This window comes from Amblyomma americanum, chromosome 1 (genome assembly GCF_052857255.1).
Source record: "Amblyomma americanum isolate KBUSLIRL-KWMA chromosome 1, ASM5285725v1, whole genome shotgun sequence".
Taxonomy (NCBI): Eukaryota; Metazoa; Arthropoda; class Arachnida; order Ixodida; family Ixodidae; genus Amblyomma; species Amblyomma americanum.
This window is the reverse complement of record NC_135497.1, coordinates 195,650,924-195,667,157: the sequence shown is the minus strand read 5'-3', so window position 1 is coordinate 195,667,157 and position 16,234 is coordinate 195,650,924. Positions and strand designations below refer to the sequence as shown.

Below are 16,234 nucleotides of genomic sequence, written 5' to 3'. Positions count from 1 at the left end.
TTTTATTCACAGAAATTAGAACTCTGGAAAACCAAGTAGTGCTTAACTCTAACCTCAACAGCATTAACAATTGGTGTTAGACACGAGATGAAACTAAATGCCGAAAAAACAGAAAATGCAGAAACAGAAAAAATGCAGAAAAAAACATTCATGAGAATAACTAACAAAAAACAGTCTATCTTACCAGCACCACCTATCATCGCGGTGCCTATCAGAAGTAACGCAGTACAAGTACCTTGATGTAACAATCACTAATACCTTAAATTGGAATGTTCATACTTTTAACATTTGTTGTGCATCATCCTTCCGTAAATTCTGTTTTCTTAGATATAAATTAAAATGAGCCCCTTACATCAATCATTAGACCAAAATTAGAATATGCCTGTACAGTGTGGGATCTTTTCACTAAAACTAATATCCATGCATTAGAAATGATTCAGCGGAAAGCAGTTCATTTTTTCTAAATTTTGCACTACAGATTCCCCTACAACTTTAATGAATGTTAATCGCATACAGACACTGGAAACTCGAAGAAAGCTTTTGTGACTAAAATTTCTCCTTTTGTTGAAAAACAACAAGTTATCAATGAACCCGGATCCTTACTTAAAACCACTAGTGATGTGATTAACGAGACATCGTCACGCCCAGTCCTTAACACCTTATCGTGCCAGAACAAACTTGTACAAATATTCTTATTTTCCCCGAACAATAACTGAGTGGAACCAGCTTCCATTGAGTGGGTTAATAAGCACTGAGGGCATTGCCAATTTTTTATAAAGACTTTTAAATGTTGCTTGTACAGTTCGGCGAAGAAAAAAAAATTGTGTTGAATTTACCTATTTTTTGTTCGAATCATGCATGTGTTGTCTTTGGTTTGTTAATCTTTTAATTTGTGTGCTAAATGTTACCATGCCTTGTATCTCATTGTATTGCCCCTCCTGTCCGGGCCTACCAAGGCTGGCAGTATTGAACAAATAAATTCATTTTATTTCGTTGAGCCCTATGGGAAACCAACCAAATGGTCTCATTTGTCCATCTTGTCTCAGAATTCGTCTTAACGGGAGTGAAATATATAAGTCATGACCTCTTCACTTCAACCATAATTCCACAATACATTTTGGCCATTTGCCTGTTCCTTTAACAATGTAATGAAAAAGCATAAAATTATAAAGGCCTTGGTGTGCACTTGAAGATCTCATGTTTACCTGTCATGCAGGCGTTCTCCTTTGGCAACTAAGCAGAGGGTCTCCAAGATTATCAGAGCCTTCCAAAGTTCAAAGTCGTGCCACTGCTTTATGGCAAAGATGACCATCGTTAGAGTTGTGTATAGTAGTCTCAAACAAAGAACTCATGGCATTGCTGCAGCTTCCATTGGTTTTTTAGTGCACAAATGGACTTTATACTGCTACATCCGTGGGCATTCATGTTCATCTATCCTGTCCACAGTTTCGTGTCTGTCGCTGCAGAGCGTAGAGAAATAAAACAATCCATCAAGGCACGTGACAGCCCACCTCGCCTGCCTGGAGCAATGGAACTACCCATTATGACCCATGACTACCCAGCCCATTATGCCAACAAAAAATTCCAGTCACTTCCACTGCGTGCAGGTGGTGGCACAACACTCATCCATCAGCACGCCATGATGTGTTGGGTGGAGCGTGCGATGTTATCACTGCATAAGTCAACGACTGTACTACGTTTTTGATGGGATCATTGTTTCTGAACATATCTGCCTAGCAGAATAAGTTTTCAAATCGCATCATTAGTTACAAAAAGAAGACTGGTTCCAGTCTTCTGCAAACTTGTTCTGCTTTACACTGCAGCTGGCAATGCGTTCATCGCCTGGATGCATGTGCTATGAATTTTATTCGAGTATGAGTCAGCCGACTGCATCTTTTGGTACAATATAGCAGCACAAAAAAAAGATGTGGACACACACAAAAAACACATATCAGGCACTCACTCACAACTAAGCTTTATTCACAGAAAGAAAGAAATATGTAGAAAAAAATGGTGCATGCACAAGCAAGTGCTGACATAGGCACAGGTGAATAAGGGTTCAACAAAAAGAAGCAAGCAGGTGTACGTACTTAATATCTAAATAACAGAACTTGTCGTCAAAGAAAAATCATTTATTGGCTTATAAGTGTGGCTTTTTTCTTTGGAATAAAATATGTCTCCACATACTACCGAGAAACCATAACCAGTGCTGATACACAACTTTTGCGTCTGCAAAATTTTGCGCAGTTACATTATGCAGTTGTACCGACTTGTCCAAATACATTTTTTCATCTGGTTGTACTTTGTGTTTTTGCAATTGTATACCCATTGCAACCTCGCAGTCCCTTATTGAGTAAATAAATAAACCTCTACCCATGTATCCTGTCATCCTCCTTTGCTGCCCTTCCTTTAGATTATATTCTGAATTTGAGTGAACTGATCTAGTGTATCTTCTATGATATTGACCCACTCTTGGTTTTCCTAATGCCATTAGATATTTTTATTTTTTGAAAATAAAAAAAAAGGTCATTTATGGTTAGTATTTACTTTCCTTCAAAAACAATCATTGTGTTAACCTTATGATACAGCTCTACATTTAATTTCAAACTTCACAATGCTACAGATGCAACAATTTTTATAAAAGTTGTCAAGGTTTTTTCAATGCCTCTTGCTCAGAAGCACGAGTACATAATTTGAAAAAAAAAAGAAAGAAAGAAAGCAATTCAATCAATCAAACTGCAACTTCAAGGGCAAGGAAACCATCACCTCATATACTTACAGCGTAACTTTTGTGACTTCCAGACCCCATGGAAGGATAGTTTCATTCAATTTGGTCTGCAATATGTCAGAAACAAGGCAAAGTAAAATCATTGTACAATAGATGACACAGCACTAATAATTTCACTATTTGCAGTCATGTAAACAACAAATATTCAGAATGTTTAAACATTAAAGGATGAAACCTCTAATTCTAATAAACGCTAAATAAAAACAACAAGAACAACTCAACAAGAACAGGAAGACAAGCTAAATATGCATTCCCAACAAAGGTTTTCACACAACTTTTATTCATTTAAAAATCATGCAGTCAAGCAACATTAATTTCAAACTGAAAGAGGCTTTTCAAACTGAAAGAGGCTGAAAATTAGTCGGAACACTGAAGATTTAAAATATAGATCTTTTAAATGAAAACTACATTCAGAATGGGTGAGAGCAGAACAGCTACAATGAACATGCATGATGGCTTTCTAGAACTGGCAGCGTTACTGCACATTCAAGAAATCATGGCACTAGTATAGTACGGTATGGTGTGTGGAGTGCAATGTCCTGGATATGCATTAGGGCCGTGCGAAATGCTGAAGCGGAGTGCTCTGGAATGATTTCGACCACCTGGGGTTCTTTATGGTGCACCGACATTGCACAGCACATGGACAAAAGCACACAAATCAGCAAAATAATCCATAACAGCGAGACGGACGGGACATAGAAGAGAGGACACAACACAGAGCGCTGACTCACAACTAAAACGTTTATTGGCCGCCAGCCAGTATAAATACTGCCCTGGTGGCCGGGAAGGAAACAAGCACACTTGACTTGCGTGACATTCAAAAACGCCAGTACATCAGGCACGTGTCAACAGGTAAGAGTCATACGTGGGAGATATCACCGCTACAGCAGGCACAAAATTTGCATTCACAAGTTAGCATTCACAATCAAGGTAATGATTTTCCTTATCTGAGAGTGCTACAGAGGGAGTACTGATACATTGGTCTGAGGTCCTAGCTATCAGGTGGGCTCTGTGTTGTGTCCTCTCTTCTCTGTCCCGTCTGTCACGCTGTTATGGATTATCGTGAGCACCAACTCGCCCAACAAATGGTACTGACAAATCAGCACCGTCTACAAGTGATGATCTTGACCTAACAATGATGGACAGATGTCCTGCTCAAGTGTTTGATCTCAGAAAATGTAGTAACTCGGCAGGTACATTACGGAGGCAAAGAGCTTCTGGTGAGTTTGTGAACATTAAGTACTGCACCACCAATTAGAAAAAAATATGGGAGAGGTGCAAGGTCATGCACTGCAGATGCTGAGCATATTGAATCAAAAACCTAGAAAGGTGTTTCAAAGGGCCACAAATGGGATAAGCACAGTGTTGTAGGCGCTACCGAAAAAAAGTAACTGAATGCGTTACTCGTTACGCTAAAAAAAAAGAACGCGTTACTGCCCTACGTTACCTACAAAAAAAAAAGGCAACGCGCTACCGTTACCGGAAAAAAAGTACCACATGTTACTTTGCCGTTACTCTGTGGCGATAAATTTTAACCGCACGTCTTTGCTGCAAGAACTCAAGATAACAATTTTATAACGGTAATATTTCACATAAAACTTCTAGCCCAAACCATGATTTTAGCTGAAATCCTGATTTATCTAGAATATTTTGCACAAATATGCAGGAACTTAGCAATGCTATAGTGGCCTAAAGTTGCCTGTATAGTTACATGTAATGGCTTCTAACTCTGTGGCACATGGTGAAGCCATTTTCTGAATGTGACATTAAACACAAAATGACACTTCCCCATCAATTCTAACTTTACAAAGAAAACAGCGCTGGACTCTCAACAAATTTACAGTAATTCTGAAAAATGTGATGCTCCAAAATGCTCGGCATGCTTCCACTCTTTAGAGAGTTGTGTGTGTGAGTGGTTTGGGAAGGGAAGGTAGGTGAAGGTAAGTGTGTGAATGCATGTTTGTGCACGTGTTTCGTGCTTTATGGGTATTCTGTCTTTTTCTTTGAGTTGGGTGCATCGTCAAAGGTAGGTATTTTCTGGCATGCATGAGAGCAGCAACAAGGGCCATCGAGAGCACCTGTACATTTTGTTTATTTGCAACATCATATTAGGTGCTCTGCGTTTTTTTTTTCCTAAAGAAAGGGGCAGAGGGGGGGACAATTGGAAAAAAGGTAACTAGTAATGTGACACCTCATGTTACCGAAAAATGTTAACGTAAGTATGCTACCCGTTACAGTTCAGAAATGGTAACGAGTACATTACTAAGTTACCGAAAAAGGTAACGCTGTTACTTGTAACACGTTACCGCCAACGCTGGATAAGCACTACATGCACTGTTCTTGAAAAAGAAATTACAGGCAAGCACACACCAGTAGAGTGGCCTCAATAGCCTCCCTGCGCCGGTCTATGTCGTCCTGGTCACTGCAGCCCAGCAGGGATGCCAAGCACTGCTGGCATAGCGCACCCACCGTGGCATCCACCTCCTTCACCCGTGTCACGTAACGCACACTATGCACGACTTGCCAGTGTAGCTCGGCTCCCACCTCAATAATGGCTCCATCACCAGTCAGCACCTGAATGCAGTGCACGTGATTTAAAAAGTACACCACTAGCATCACTGCTCCGTACCTCACGCGTAGGCACTTCAAAAACCTTTGGCTTGAGGTCCACTTTCATGTAGGAATCGATGACAGGAAACACCAGCACAAGGCCTGCATCATTAAAAGGAAGTGCTTCGTACAACCAGAAGCCTGTGCATCTCTAAAAGTGCAACAAAGCAACTAAATTCTCTTGCCTCTAAAGCTCAACTTGAACCTACTTCTCTTATCAGGCCCCATGTGCCTTCCTTCAGTAGTATGAATAGCATTTAAAATGCCTTTGCCACACTGCCATCACTTGAAAAAACAGCAGTTGTTAACACTGGGCCACGATCCACGGCATACTGGATTACTTCGCTAGCCAGTCACAAAAGTAAACAAAATCAGCTTTTTACTGTGCGACTTTATTAAAAAAAGATAGGTGTCAAAATTCTAGGCCTTGTAATTTTTTTTTCGTGATTAGCTTCTTGTTTAGGTGAGAAGAGAAATTTTAACAACAGACTACGTTTTTGTCGCGGAGGAATTCTGTGCGCCGGTCCTATATGTGGGCGAAGCTTCACTGCAGACTCAAGTTGTATCCGACTATAGCCTGGGGATGGCATTGTGCTAAGTGTAAGCAGCTAACTGATTAATGATGCACAGTGGATTAACAATTCAAGCGATGTTTTGCAAGCAAACTGTGCTAAGCCTAAAGAAACTAAAGTGCAGTGACCTCTGTGGCTTACTAAGCAGATTACATCTATTTGAAATGCAACATGCAGCATTATAAAGGAGACGAATGTTGAAAGTGCATGCGAACAGGACAAGCAAATACTAACAAATGAAGCACTGATAAAGCCCACCAGTGAAGGATTAGGCCAGAATGTGCCCTGTCTATAAAAAAACATATTTGCATTTCAGGAGTGCATGTTGTTGGGCGAGTCTGTCATACTTCGTTGAGTAAAGGTACTGCGCAAAATAATACAAACATGGACGAGAAGGGCACAAGGCCGGCCGCCCGTCCTTGTGCCCTTCTCATCCATGTTTGTATTATTTTGCGCAGTACCTTTACTCAACCATATTTGCATGCATATAATGCTAGTATTTTTCTCTTGATTCATGTGCTTCAAATGCACACTGAGTAATATTTGAAATAAAGGTACGAACATAGCAGGATTTTTTTTCTTCTACAGTTCTTGAAGAAGTCTAAACCACAAGGCTCATAAGCTGCTGAGTAAAGCCAACTTCATGACCACCTTGGGTTGTAAAGGCAAGGCATACAGCACACACACAAAAAAAAAGGGGGCAGCCACGAGCATGGATAGGAGGCCATGGCATTGACTGTTGAGAAAGGGAAGGTTTTGAAAGAGCCATGTCTAGTTGAAATAAAAAATGCCTGGACGCACTGAGGACTGCAAAGAATGAAGTACCTACAGCAAGGAGTGGAGGTGCAGTGGCATGGCATGGTGCTGACAACAACCACCAGTGGGTGGTGGGGACGGGACGATGCGCCCACGTTCACAGTAAAAAAAAAGGAAGAAATGAACAAGGCGAACAAAGAAAGGGCAGAGTGGTAGCCATACCACGCAGACATAAATAGGCCAGAGCAAGAAACTAAAATGTTTTTTTTTTATAGCTAAAATGAACAGCGCAATGAGAAAAAAAAATGTGAGCAGCTAACAGACGACAAGGTGTTGTCTGTCATTTGCCCATGAACCAGAAAGATGGACTTATGAAATGTAGTTCGCTGCGGCATCGCAGCGAAGTCTTGGGTGCCAGCGCAGAGGGTGAGGAGGTTAGCCTTGTCGAAGGAGAGTGCAAATCGGCTCTGATTTGATATTTCCCCACCTTCCAGGTCACACATCGCTAATATTTTGCAGAGACAATTATAACAACCCAATCTATGCACTGGGCTTTTTTATTTGAAATGTCCAAGCCTGCTTAAAGGCCCTTTAAAAGGAAGCTACCTGCTCTATCCACAGCATTACGGACACTATACTGTGATATCTAAGAATTATCGAGGTGACTCACGATACATCCCTGCTCCCTGCTCGCTGCTGGTGGCTGAAAGTGGCAACAGTTTAACAAGTCTCCAGGGTACTTTGTACAATGCACTAATCTTCAGCAGTTCATTACCATCCACCCAGCGAAGGCAGATTATGCTGGAATTCCAAGGATGTGGTGCTGTTACTTCCGTAATCGCCAATCCAGGTTTGCTATCTTTAGCATTGATTTTAGACATCTCTGGGCGATTTGTTTCATTACTACTGATAAGGCACTGTCAGATCGAGTAGCTATGACTCACTCTGATAAATTCAGTTAGCAGTTGAAGCAGCTGAGACAACAGCAGGAGCAACAATGACTAAGTGCATGTGCCCTAAAGAAAAAAATGCTTATAAAAATAATGTTCCCTGAACTGTCTCAAAAACAGTGAAATGTCACCGGTTACCGCAACAGTGCAGTGTGCAATAGAGGTATGGATAAAAACATGCACATGCATTCATTCTCAGTATTGCTCAGTAGCGAGTATAGTTGCTGCAGGGCAGATTTGACGCCCTGCTCCCAAACTACCAGTGGAATTCTTCATAACACAAACATTTTTACATAAAATAAAAATGTACATGCAAACGTTATTTCATGGCTCCACAAATCATCACCACCCCCATCAGCCTAAACACGTCCACTGCAGGACAAAGGCCTCTCCCACTGACCTCCAATTAATTCTGACCTGTGCACCCACACAAATTCCAGGACTCTTAAGTCCCACGAAGATGCCTTTTCTATATTCAAGGGTTTTTAAGGACCTGCACGAAGCCTGATTACATAATGTCACATGATTGTAAGGCCCTAAAAAATGCAGAAGCATTCATTAAGTCCTACAATACGAACTATAGCAAGATGCTTACAGCTGTGGTGCTCAACCTAACATAGTAAAGATATTTGAACCTGTTAAAAAGCTTCTAAGGTACCCTACTAAATCTTGAGGAAGCTATAGCCCACAAAAAATATGACAGACTACAGAAAAATATGTGTAAGAAGACTGGCTAAGCCTGGTCATCACAACAGCATTAAATGTGTTGCACAACACAAACCCTTGGTCTTGTACAGTTGCTAGCTTTAGTCTCTTCTTTTCCCTCATATTCCCTGCATAGGTGCTTGTCACATGGTGCTTCATGTCTACACAAGGTGTTCAATACAACTTTAGTGCCACGGTTTAAAAATACATCAATGCACTGTAGAAAGATGCAACCAAAGGGATGTTAGCAAATGTAGAGAATGTTGGGAGGAAAACAGTAAATCATAACATATTCACCCAACTACATGGTATGTGGCAAGTTAAAACCCTCTAAAATGTTTTAATTGGGGACAATATTGCAGTACTAAAGTCGGAGATTGCACATCAGGACATTCAAGTCATTAGTTTGCAGCTTGCAATCTCTCTCAAAAAAAAAAAAAAGGCTTCGGTGTTTATAAGAAAACCAGTGAATTTAAAAGGGGGAAAAAAACAACAACATGACTACATGTTCGTAAGCCATAACTGTGATGCAGTGACCCTTTGCAGAGAATAGTTGGTTCCCATCCAATAACCTCTGTAATGATTAGTCCAGAACTGCCAATTTTTTCGATTCGTTGTTTTCTGAGTGGGCTTCATTTCTTCAAAAGACACTGAGGACAAATTGATGTTGGCCTGTATTGATAGAGTACCATATTCTAAAGATAAAGGTGCCACTTTCACTAAAAACAGAGCTTTAATAAGCTAGAAAGGGTTTAAAAATCAAATACAGGTGCCACCACCGCCAGCCGATCTCTCAAGCAAACTGTGGTATGTCGAGAGAGATTTTAGGGAGTAGATCCCGTGGCTACGCGGCGACGCCATCATTCACCTCAAAAACTTGATCGTGGAGTCCCTTTCGGTGTAGACGTCACGAGTTTGAATCGAGTGGAGGAAAAATTTTTAAATCCAATTTTCTCAGCAATACATGTGTCTTTTGCTGCATATCCAGAAAGAGCCATGGAATTGATTTTTAATGACAAAAAAAAAAAAGAGATAAAGCTGAGCTTGGAGTTCCTTTAAGGGCACTTGCAACATCTGTTTCTAGTTTTCTTCTTCCTGGCCTCAGACGGAAGCAGAAATTTGGCTGCTAAATTTAAGCAAAACATAAAGAAGCAGGGCATATGAAAATGTTCCACAAAATGTTTGCACACAGCAGAAGCCTCGTTTGCGATTTGTAAAATTTGCAAAGCCGTCCCACACCGCAATATACTGGAAAGTATAAAAAAATTTATGAGTGCAAAGGATAAAACGGCCATAATCTTAATCCCTGAAAACTTCACCTCCTTGTAGTTGGAATGGTGGGCCTTTTGGAATCATCTAATTATTCATGAGACGTGGAAAGCTACACTCACAATAAAAGAAATAATAACGTCATTACAAATTTGTTTTTCATACCATAAGAGCTGAATTGTGACAATTAGTGCGCATGCCACGACTGGGATGGCCACCTGTGATGACCCTACAAGGAGTGTCTTTTTCATCATTTTCGTGCCCTCTGTATATTGTATTTTATTGTTCAGATATCAGAACAATACTCCAAGCCATAGTAGTTTGTTTTATAATACCTGCCAGGGTTACAGAAAAGGCATTAAACGAAAAGAGGGGGGGGGGGGGGGGGGGTAAAAAATGGTTTATAGTTTATGGAGGCTTAACACCCCAAGGAAACTCAACACTATGAGGGTTGCCGCAGTGAAGGCCTTTGGAAATTTTGACCACCTAGGGTTCTTTAACCTGCACTGACATCGCACACTACACAGGTGTCTAGAATTTCGCCTCCATCAAAATTCGACTGCCGCGACCGGGATACCTGCCAGGAGTCAAGGGATGGAATTTTTTTCAGGCATTAAAGCCTGACTGACTGACGGACTGATTTCTTTATTTATTTACAATGTAGCAGGAATTGTCTGTCTGCCCAACCACTTATGCATGTCCAAATCACCAACATGCTATGTCACTGTTACGAAATTTTCAATGTGACAGACGCTGCCCTGTTCAGTAAGTCCTTAGAATAAATGTGCGGGTAATGATGTCCACTCCTGCGACACTTCGCCAAAAGAATGTGCCTAAGAGTCGTGTCAGACATGGGTGTTCAAAAATGGGTGCAAGTTTTTTTGACAATGCAGGAGTACTGAACTGCCTCTCCCATTCAGTGTTGCTGTGCAGTATACAGAGAATTCCTATAGCATTAGCTCCGAGATATGGCTAAATTTCAAAAGCCCATCTGCGCCTTTGAGCTAGGTGATGGCGCTCCACTGCACATCAGCTTGTGGCCAGACTATATAGAAGAAAGCTTTGGGCCAAACACTGGAGCGTTTCCGAGAGATTTCCGTTTCAGTCATACAATCGTCAAAGCCGTCAAAATTCTGGAGCCTCCTGTATAATTCAGGAGACCTGTATGTTTTATTATGCTTCCAGCAGTCAAGCATGGTACCTTTTCCAAAAAAAATGGGGTGGATGCAACAAACAAGCTTGTACATTTTGGCTAACAAGGTGAAATGGCCGTAACCCCCCCTCCCTTTATTTCCTTGTGTGATGCGACATTGAAAACATCAAAGGACCTAAGAATTTTGAGTAAGTCTCCACAGAAATAACATTTGGGAACAGCTTCAGATGCTTCAAAGGTGAACACAAGTGAACCCGAAAGTATCAAGAGCGGTGCTCAAGCATAAATCTTCAGTCATCCTCACAAGGTGTCAATACTGCATCACTTAGGACGGTGGCCTGTTTAAGTAGGTGTTGTGAAAGCAAGCATTTTACAGTATAAAGTTTTAATGTATGTTTAAAATATTCTCGCTTCTGCCTCCTCCTCATCAGTTTTTTAAAGGATGCTGAATGAACTTTTCCATAGCCTATGCAGACTGCTTCCTGCAATCACCAACTGCCATGAACCTTACTTAATGCAGTCAGAATGGAAAGTTACTAGAACAATTCGCCAACAACAATAGCCCCGTAACTTTCAAAATGGCCATACAACTGTGAAACAAGATATTAGTGTAATTTCCCTAACAACAGTAGCACCGTCACTTTCAAAATGGCAGCACAACTTATAAGCATACTTTGTTAACATAACGAGGTGAGCATCTACAGGTGCTACTTTCATGGCACACACAGTCATGTGGGTTTGTTTTTCATACAACTCAATATTTCTGTGTCCTGAAAAACTACTCTATAACACAACAATTGCAAATTATTGCATTGGATGTTTTTTCAGGTACTCTACAAGTTTCTGACATTTCTGCCCTAAAAAAACATGGTTTCAGATGCTGGTAGAATAGCTAATCATTTAATTATGCATAAAAAGAAATACTCTGACTGCCTTTCACAAAACAGCTGACAAGATCCCCTTGTATGCATCCTAGTATAGTGCACTGCTCATGTGACCTAGGGTGCACACTCAATGATGCATAGCAGCTTACTTGTGGATGCCTACATAATATATGTACAGCTGGAGGGACACAAGAATTTTCATATCTTGTAGCTAGTTTCTATCACCTACAGGCTTCCACTCTCTTATGTTAGCCATGCACACATGCAAGCAATAAAACCAAAGTGGAATAGCAAAAATCATTAAAAATCGTGAAACAGACTGAGCGCTATTTAGAAAATTATTAAAAAATTAGGGGCACACTTAAGCTCTGCTTGAAGGGCATGGCATGACAGTGTTAATGGTTATTTGCTGCTTTTTCTTAATTAGTACTTTTCTAATTACACACACACTCACTGGCATACATAACTAGGCACAACTGCGGTGGCTCAGTGAATACAATGCTTAGCTGCTGACCCGACAGACGTGGGTTCGATTACGGTCGCGGTGGCTGCATTTACATGGTCAAATGCTGGAGGTCTGTGTACTGATGTCAGCGCATGTTAAAGAACCCCAGGTGGTCAAAATTATCTCCAGCCCTCCACTGCAGCAACCCTCATAACCTGGGTCAATTTGGGACATTAAACCCTATAAAAAACCAAACCAAAAAAATCAGCACGCATACTAGACCACATGATATTCCACAAGACACACAAGGTCTTCCTTTAACCAAGTCAAACAAATGTGCCTCCATGGACTAAGGGCAGTGTGACGTGTAACCCAAGGGTCATGGGTTCCATTCCCAACTAATTACCACAATTTAATCTTTAGTGTAATTAATTTACTTTACATCCTTATATGTCAATGACATCTGAGCCATGCTACAACCTCATAATCACAATTTAATGCCAAGTTTTAATTATTTTCATTCCAAGGCTCAACGTGTGACATCGCAACCCTCTCCGCCAATCGGGGTTTTCTCGACATGCCGACACTAAGTACAGTGGTTTGTTTCTCTGCTGACCGGGAGCTTAACACTGCCGTGTAAAAGTACTACAGCTATTCAAAAAACTAAGTATCATTTCACTTTATTAAGATTATTTCAACTGTCCTTCAATTCCCATAGGCTTTCTTATAACCGAAAGGCAAAAAAGATTGTCCTACTATGTGCCAACACATTTGTCTCACAATTACATCATTAACTATAGTTGGATGCAACTCAAAAATGAAGTCATGTCTCTCAAATGAGGCTCTTCAGCCAATGCATCAGCCCACTGTCATGATGTCATAGTCAACTGTCCTGCACCTGCCTGTCACTTGCGACGCCACAATAGTAGCTGCAAGGCTGGGCTCAAGAACTGAGAGCTGTGCACATTTTTTTTTTTTTGTAGTGCTCTATTTTATGGAATTTACAATGCAAAAGCATTGTGCATCAAGAATACACAAAGAGAAGACAGAGACATCAAGCATGTTCCCCCCTCCTCCCAATTTTTTTAAAAGTATTTTTAATGCCCTACTCTCTTACGCTGTATTTGGTGCATCATAGCCTTAGTTGCTTTTGTGCCATAAAACTTCAATAAAGCTCAAATTCCAACGCTCAAGAATCTTGCAGCAACAAGCCCCAATAAATGGCTTGTATGCGATGTCATGGGAGCAGGCATTCACTGTGCTCCTGGTCTCCGACACGGCAGCCACTATGATGTTGGTGCAAGCTATCTATGGGCATCTTTTATAACATGTGCTGCAAATCCTATTACACCACAACTCTGTTTGGATGATGCCATGCCAAACTAAAGTTTAAAGTCTTTCATTCTTTGATAGTTGCAAAAGTGGAACCAACTTGCCCACCTGCACAAGGATTTACATATGGCATTGTGTCATTGCAGCTGGCATTTTTTATAGGAGTTGCAAGCTGGAAAATCTGCACAGAGGAGTTTCCCCAAGAATTGTAATTAAGGGGGTGCCTAAATTTCTAGGGGTGGTGTTGAGGGTAGAGGAGAAGCGGCAGTCATTTTTAATTTTGTAGTGCGAAAGCACTTCTAGCCACACTGCCCAGGTTTCAGCGGTGTGCGTCTGTGTGAAGCCTCTGAGTAGCAAGTTTAACTGGCTCTTTGGGTCAGTGAACACCTCAATCGCACTGTGAGTAGATGGTGGCATCCACCTACGAAATAGGCAGTTCTGCACCTTTCCTTTTCTCAAAACCAGTGGAAGGTTTAGACTCCCTTGATTTTGAGGAAAGGAAAGATGCATAACTGGCTCCCTGGGTCAGTGGACACCTCAATCTCCCTTTGAGGTATATGATGGTGCTGTCTACCAGCAAAAAACAATGCTTTCACACAATATTTTATGCACAGCATTGTTAAACTGCCAGCCATTTTTTTTTACTTGCCTCACTGATGTGTCACGTTGCAGTAGCAACACTCATGACAAAGACAACAAAAATTCCCTGTCGTGTGTAAAAAAAAAAAATTGTTACGAATTAAGGAATACCCTTCGGAAAAACATGGGCTGTATAGGAAAATACCTGTCTGCACCTGTTTACATGTGCTTCGCACATTTGTGCCCAGGCAGCTCTGCAAGACCTTCAGATAGTAATATATGAAAACATGTTAAACATGAATACAATGTTAAGCATGAAAAAAGGTCACAGTTTTATTCATGCTTAACATTGTCTTAATATTTAACATGGCGCAACAAAGTGCAGTTTTGAATAGCACAGCTCAAGGTTGTGTTCATTAATGTGCAGTATTTATGCTATGAATGCAGACACCATGGCATCACGTTAAACGCCGACTGTCTTGGATCCTGTGCGATGCAATGAGGCACACCATGAACAGGAGCGTTAAGTGTGAATTGCTTCTGCAAATTACGGGCGTGAACACCAAGGAAAAAAAAAAGGCAAAGACGATGGAGGAAAGCACCAGACCAATCATTTGTGTTTTTCTGCCTTAATGTCTGTGTTCCCACAGTTTGCAGAAGCATGCTACTCTAACTCGCCCAACAGTATGCACTGCCGAGGTGTGAATCGTTTTGGACACAGGAAGCCAAATTTAATGTTCAGGACGACAAAGCGCAAACAAAGAGGACGACAAATAACGGCGCACGCGCGCACTGGGCAGGTGCTCTTTCTTGTCATCCTACTGCGCTCTTTCTGTTCCACAGCCAATTAGCCCAAACCATTTGTCGTTTGTAACTTTGTACTACACGCGCCACAGTATAATCTACTTTTTAGACACTCCGGAATGATTGTTTGTAAATTACCTGGCCCCTGAACAGGCTGCAGCTTTCCGAGACGAAATACAGCGATCCTCTCCAGGGACGGTACTCTCTGCGCAAAACACATGCAGCATCAGCTCGCAAGTGGGCAAAGAAGTGAAAATAGTCTGCGTAAAAGATGAAATACCTTTATGCAGACCCAGCATGTCACGGGAAATGTAAACACGAGGAAGAGGTAACAAAAAAAGGTGACGATCGTCCTAATGATGGTCGATTGCCACGGTTCGGGCTCGCAATCTGGAATAGTAAAATGCATTCATTTTACACAATCCTTACCTGGTTCCTCCGATGGCACTGTTCTTTTTTTTTTTTTCAAGCAACACCGGCCTAAATGACAACAGAAAGCCGAACCAGGCAACGACTTTACCTGAGAGATCAACAACAACCTGACGTTTGTTGTAATTAAATATAGTTTTATACTTCTCAGGTTTTTTTAGGGCCGTCATGTGATGAATAGAGGAATAATCAAATGCTGATGTGTAATCAAACACGAAATCCGGCGTGTCATAATTATCTCTATATGGCGAAAATTTTCCATCCATCTCTGCGCGAACCGCTTTCCTCCCCAGAAAACTAGAACACACAAAACATTTTGGGTTAGCAAGGTTGCGACTAGAAGTTCAATTTATGGCTGTTTATAACGGCTACTTTTGTCCTGCAAATTAGTTTCAGTACGACATAAAAAGATCCTAACGTGAAAATAGCATCATGTAAAACTTAATAATTTTCATTTTTTTTTTATCTTAACGCTGTATGTCATTAGCTTTGCCAGTGCACTTTTTCTTTAGATGTGCACAAGTGGCGCTTCAGTCTGGTGGAGGATTTAGTGGAGGATAGAGTCACTGGAAAAAATTTTCCATGGAGGGAACCGTTACTAAGCAGAAAAGCATGCAATAAAAAAGTTTGAGACGCTTTTAAGATAAGTTAAATCTCGATGACTGTTATGTCGAGGCAATTCTGCATACCACCGTGGTATTGGCAGGCCCATTGGTGCTGTCCTTAATTCCTACGCATATTTAATAATAATTAATAATTGGTTTTTTGGGGAAAGGAAATGGCGCAGTATCTGTCTCATATATCTTTGGACACCTGAACCGCGCCGTAAGGGAAGGGATAAAGGAGGGAGTGAAAGAAGAAAGGAAGAATAGGTGCCGTAGTGGAGGGCTCTGGCATAATTTCGACCACCTGGGGATCTTTAACGTGCACTGACATCGCACAGCACACGGGCGCCTTA

The 16,234-nt window shown here is 41.1% G+C and overlaps 1 protein-coding gene across 2 annotated transcripts in view; it reads right to left on the bottom strand.

Moving 5' to 3' along the window:
- Nucleotides 1–15,641, bottom strand: part of LOC144114456 (stomatin-like protein 1) — a 55,264-nt gene extending 39,623 nt beyond the window's left edge. The window contains exons 1-6 of one of the 2 annotated variants that reach the window (XR_013311042.1): nt 15,368–15,641; nt 15,128–15,237; nt 14,986–15,052; nt 5,418–5,500; nt 5,159–5,362; nt 2,780–2,835 (exon numbers count right to left, since the gene is read on the bottom strand). Coding sequence is in view for 1 of the 2 variants with exons in the window: in XM_077648199.1 (XP_077504325.1) it covers nt 2,780–2,835; nt 5,159–5,362; nt 5,418–5,500; nt 14,986–15,052; nt 15,128–15,237; nt 15,368–15,542 (695 nt within the window). In the remaining variant the exon portion in view is untranslated. The remainder of the gene's footprint in view (nt 1–2,779; nt 2,836–5,158; nt 5,363–5,417; nt 5,501–14,985; nt 15,053–15,127; nt 15,238–15,367) is intronic. The other variant, XM_077648199.1, reaches the window with a different exon arrangement.
- Between the last annotated feature and the right edge of the window lie 593 nt (nt 15,642–16,234).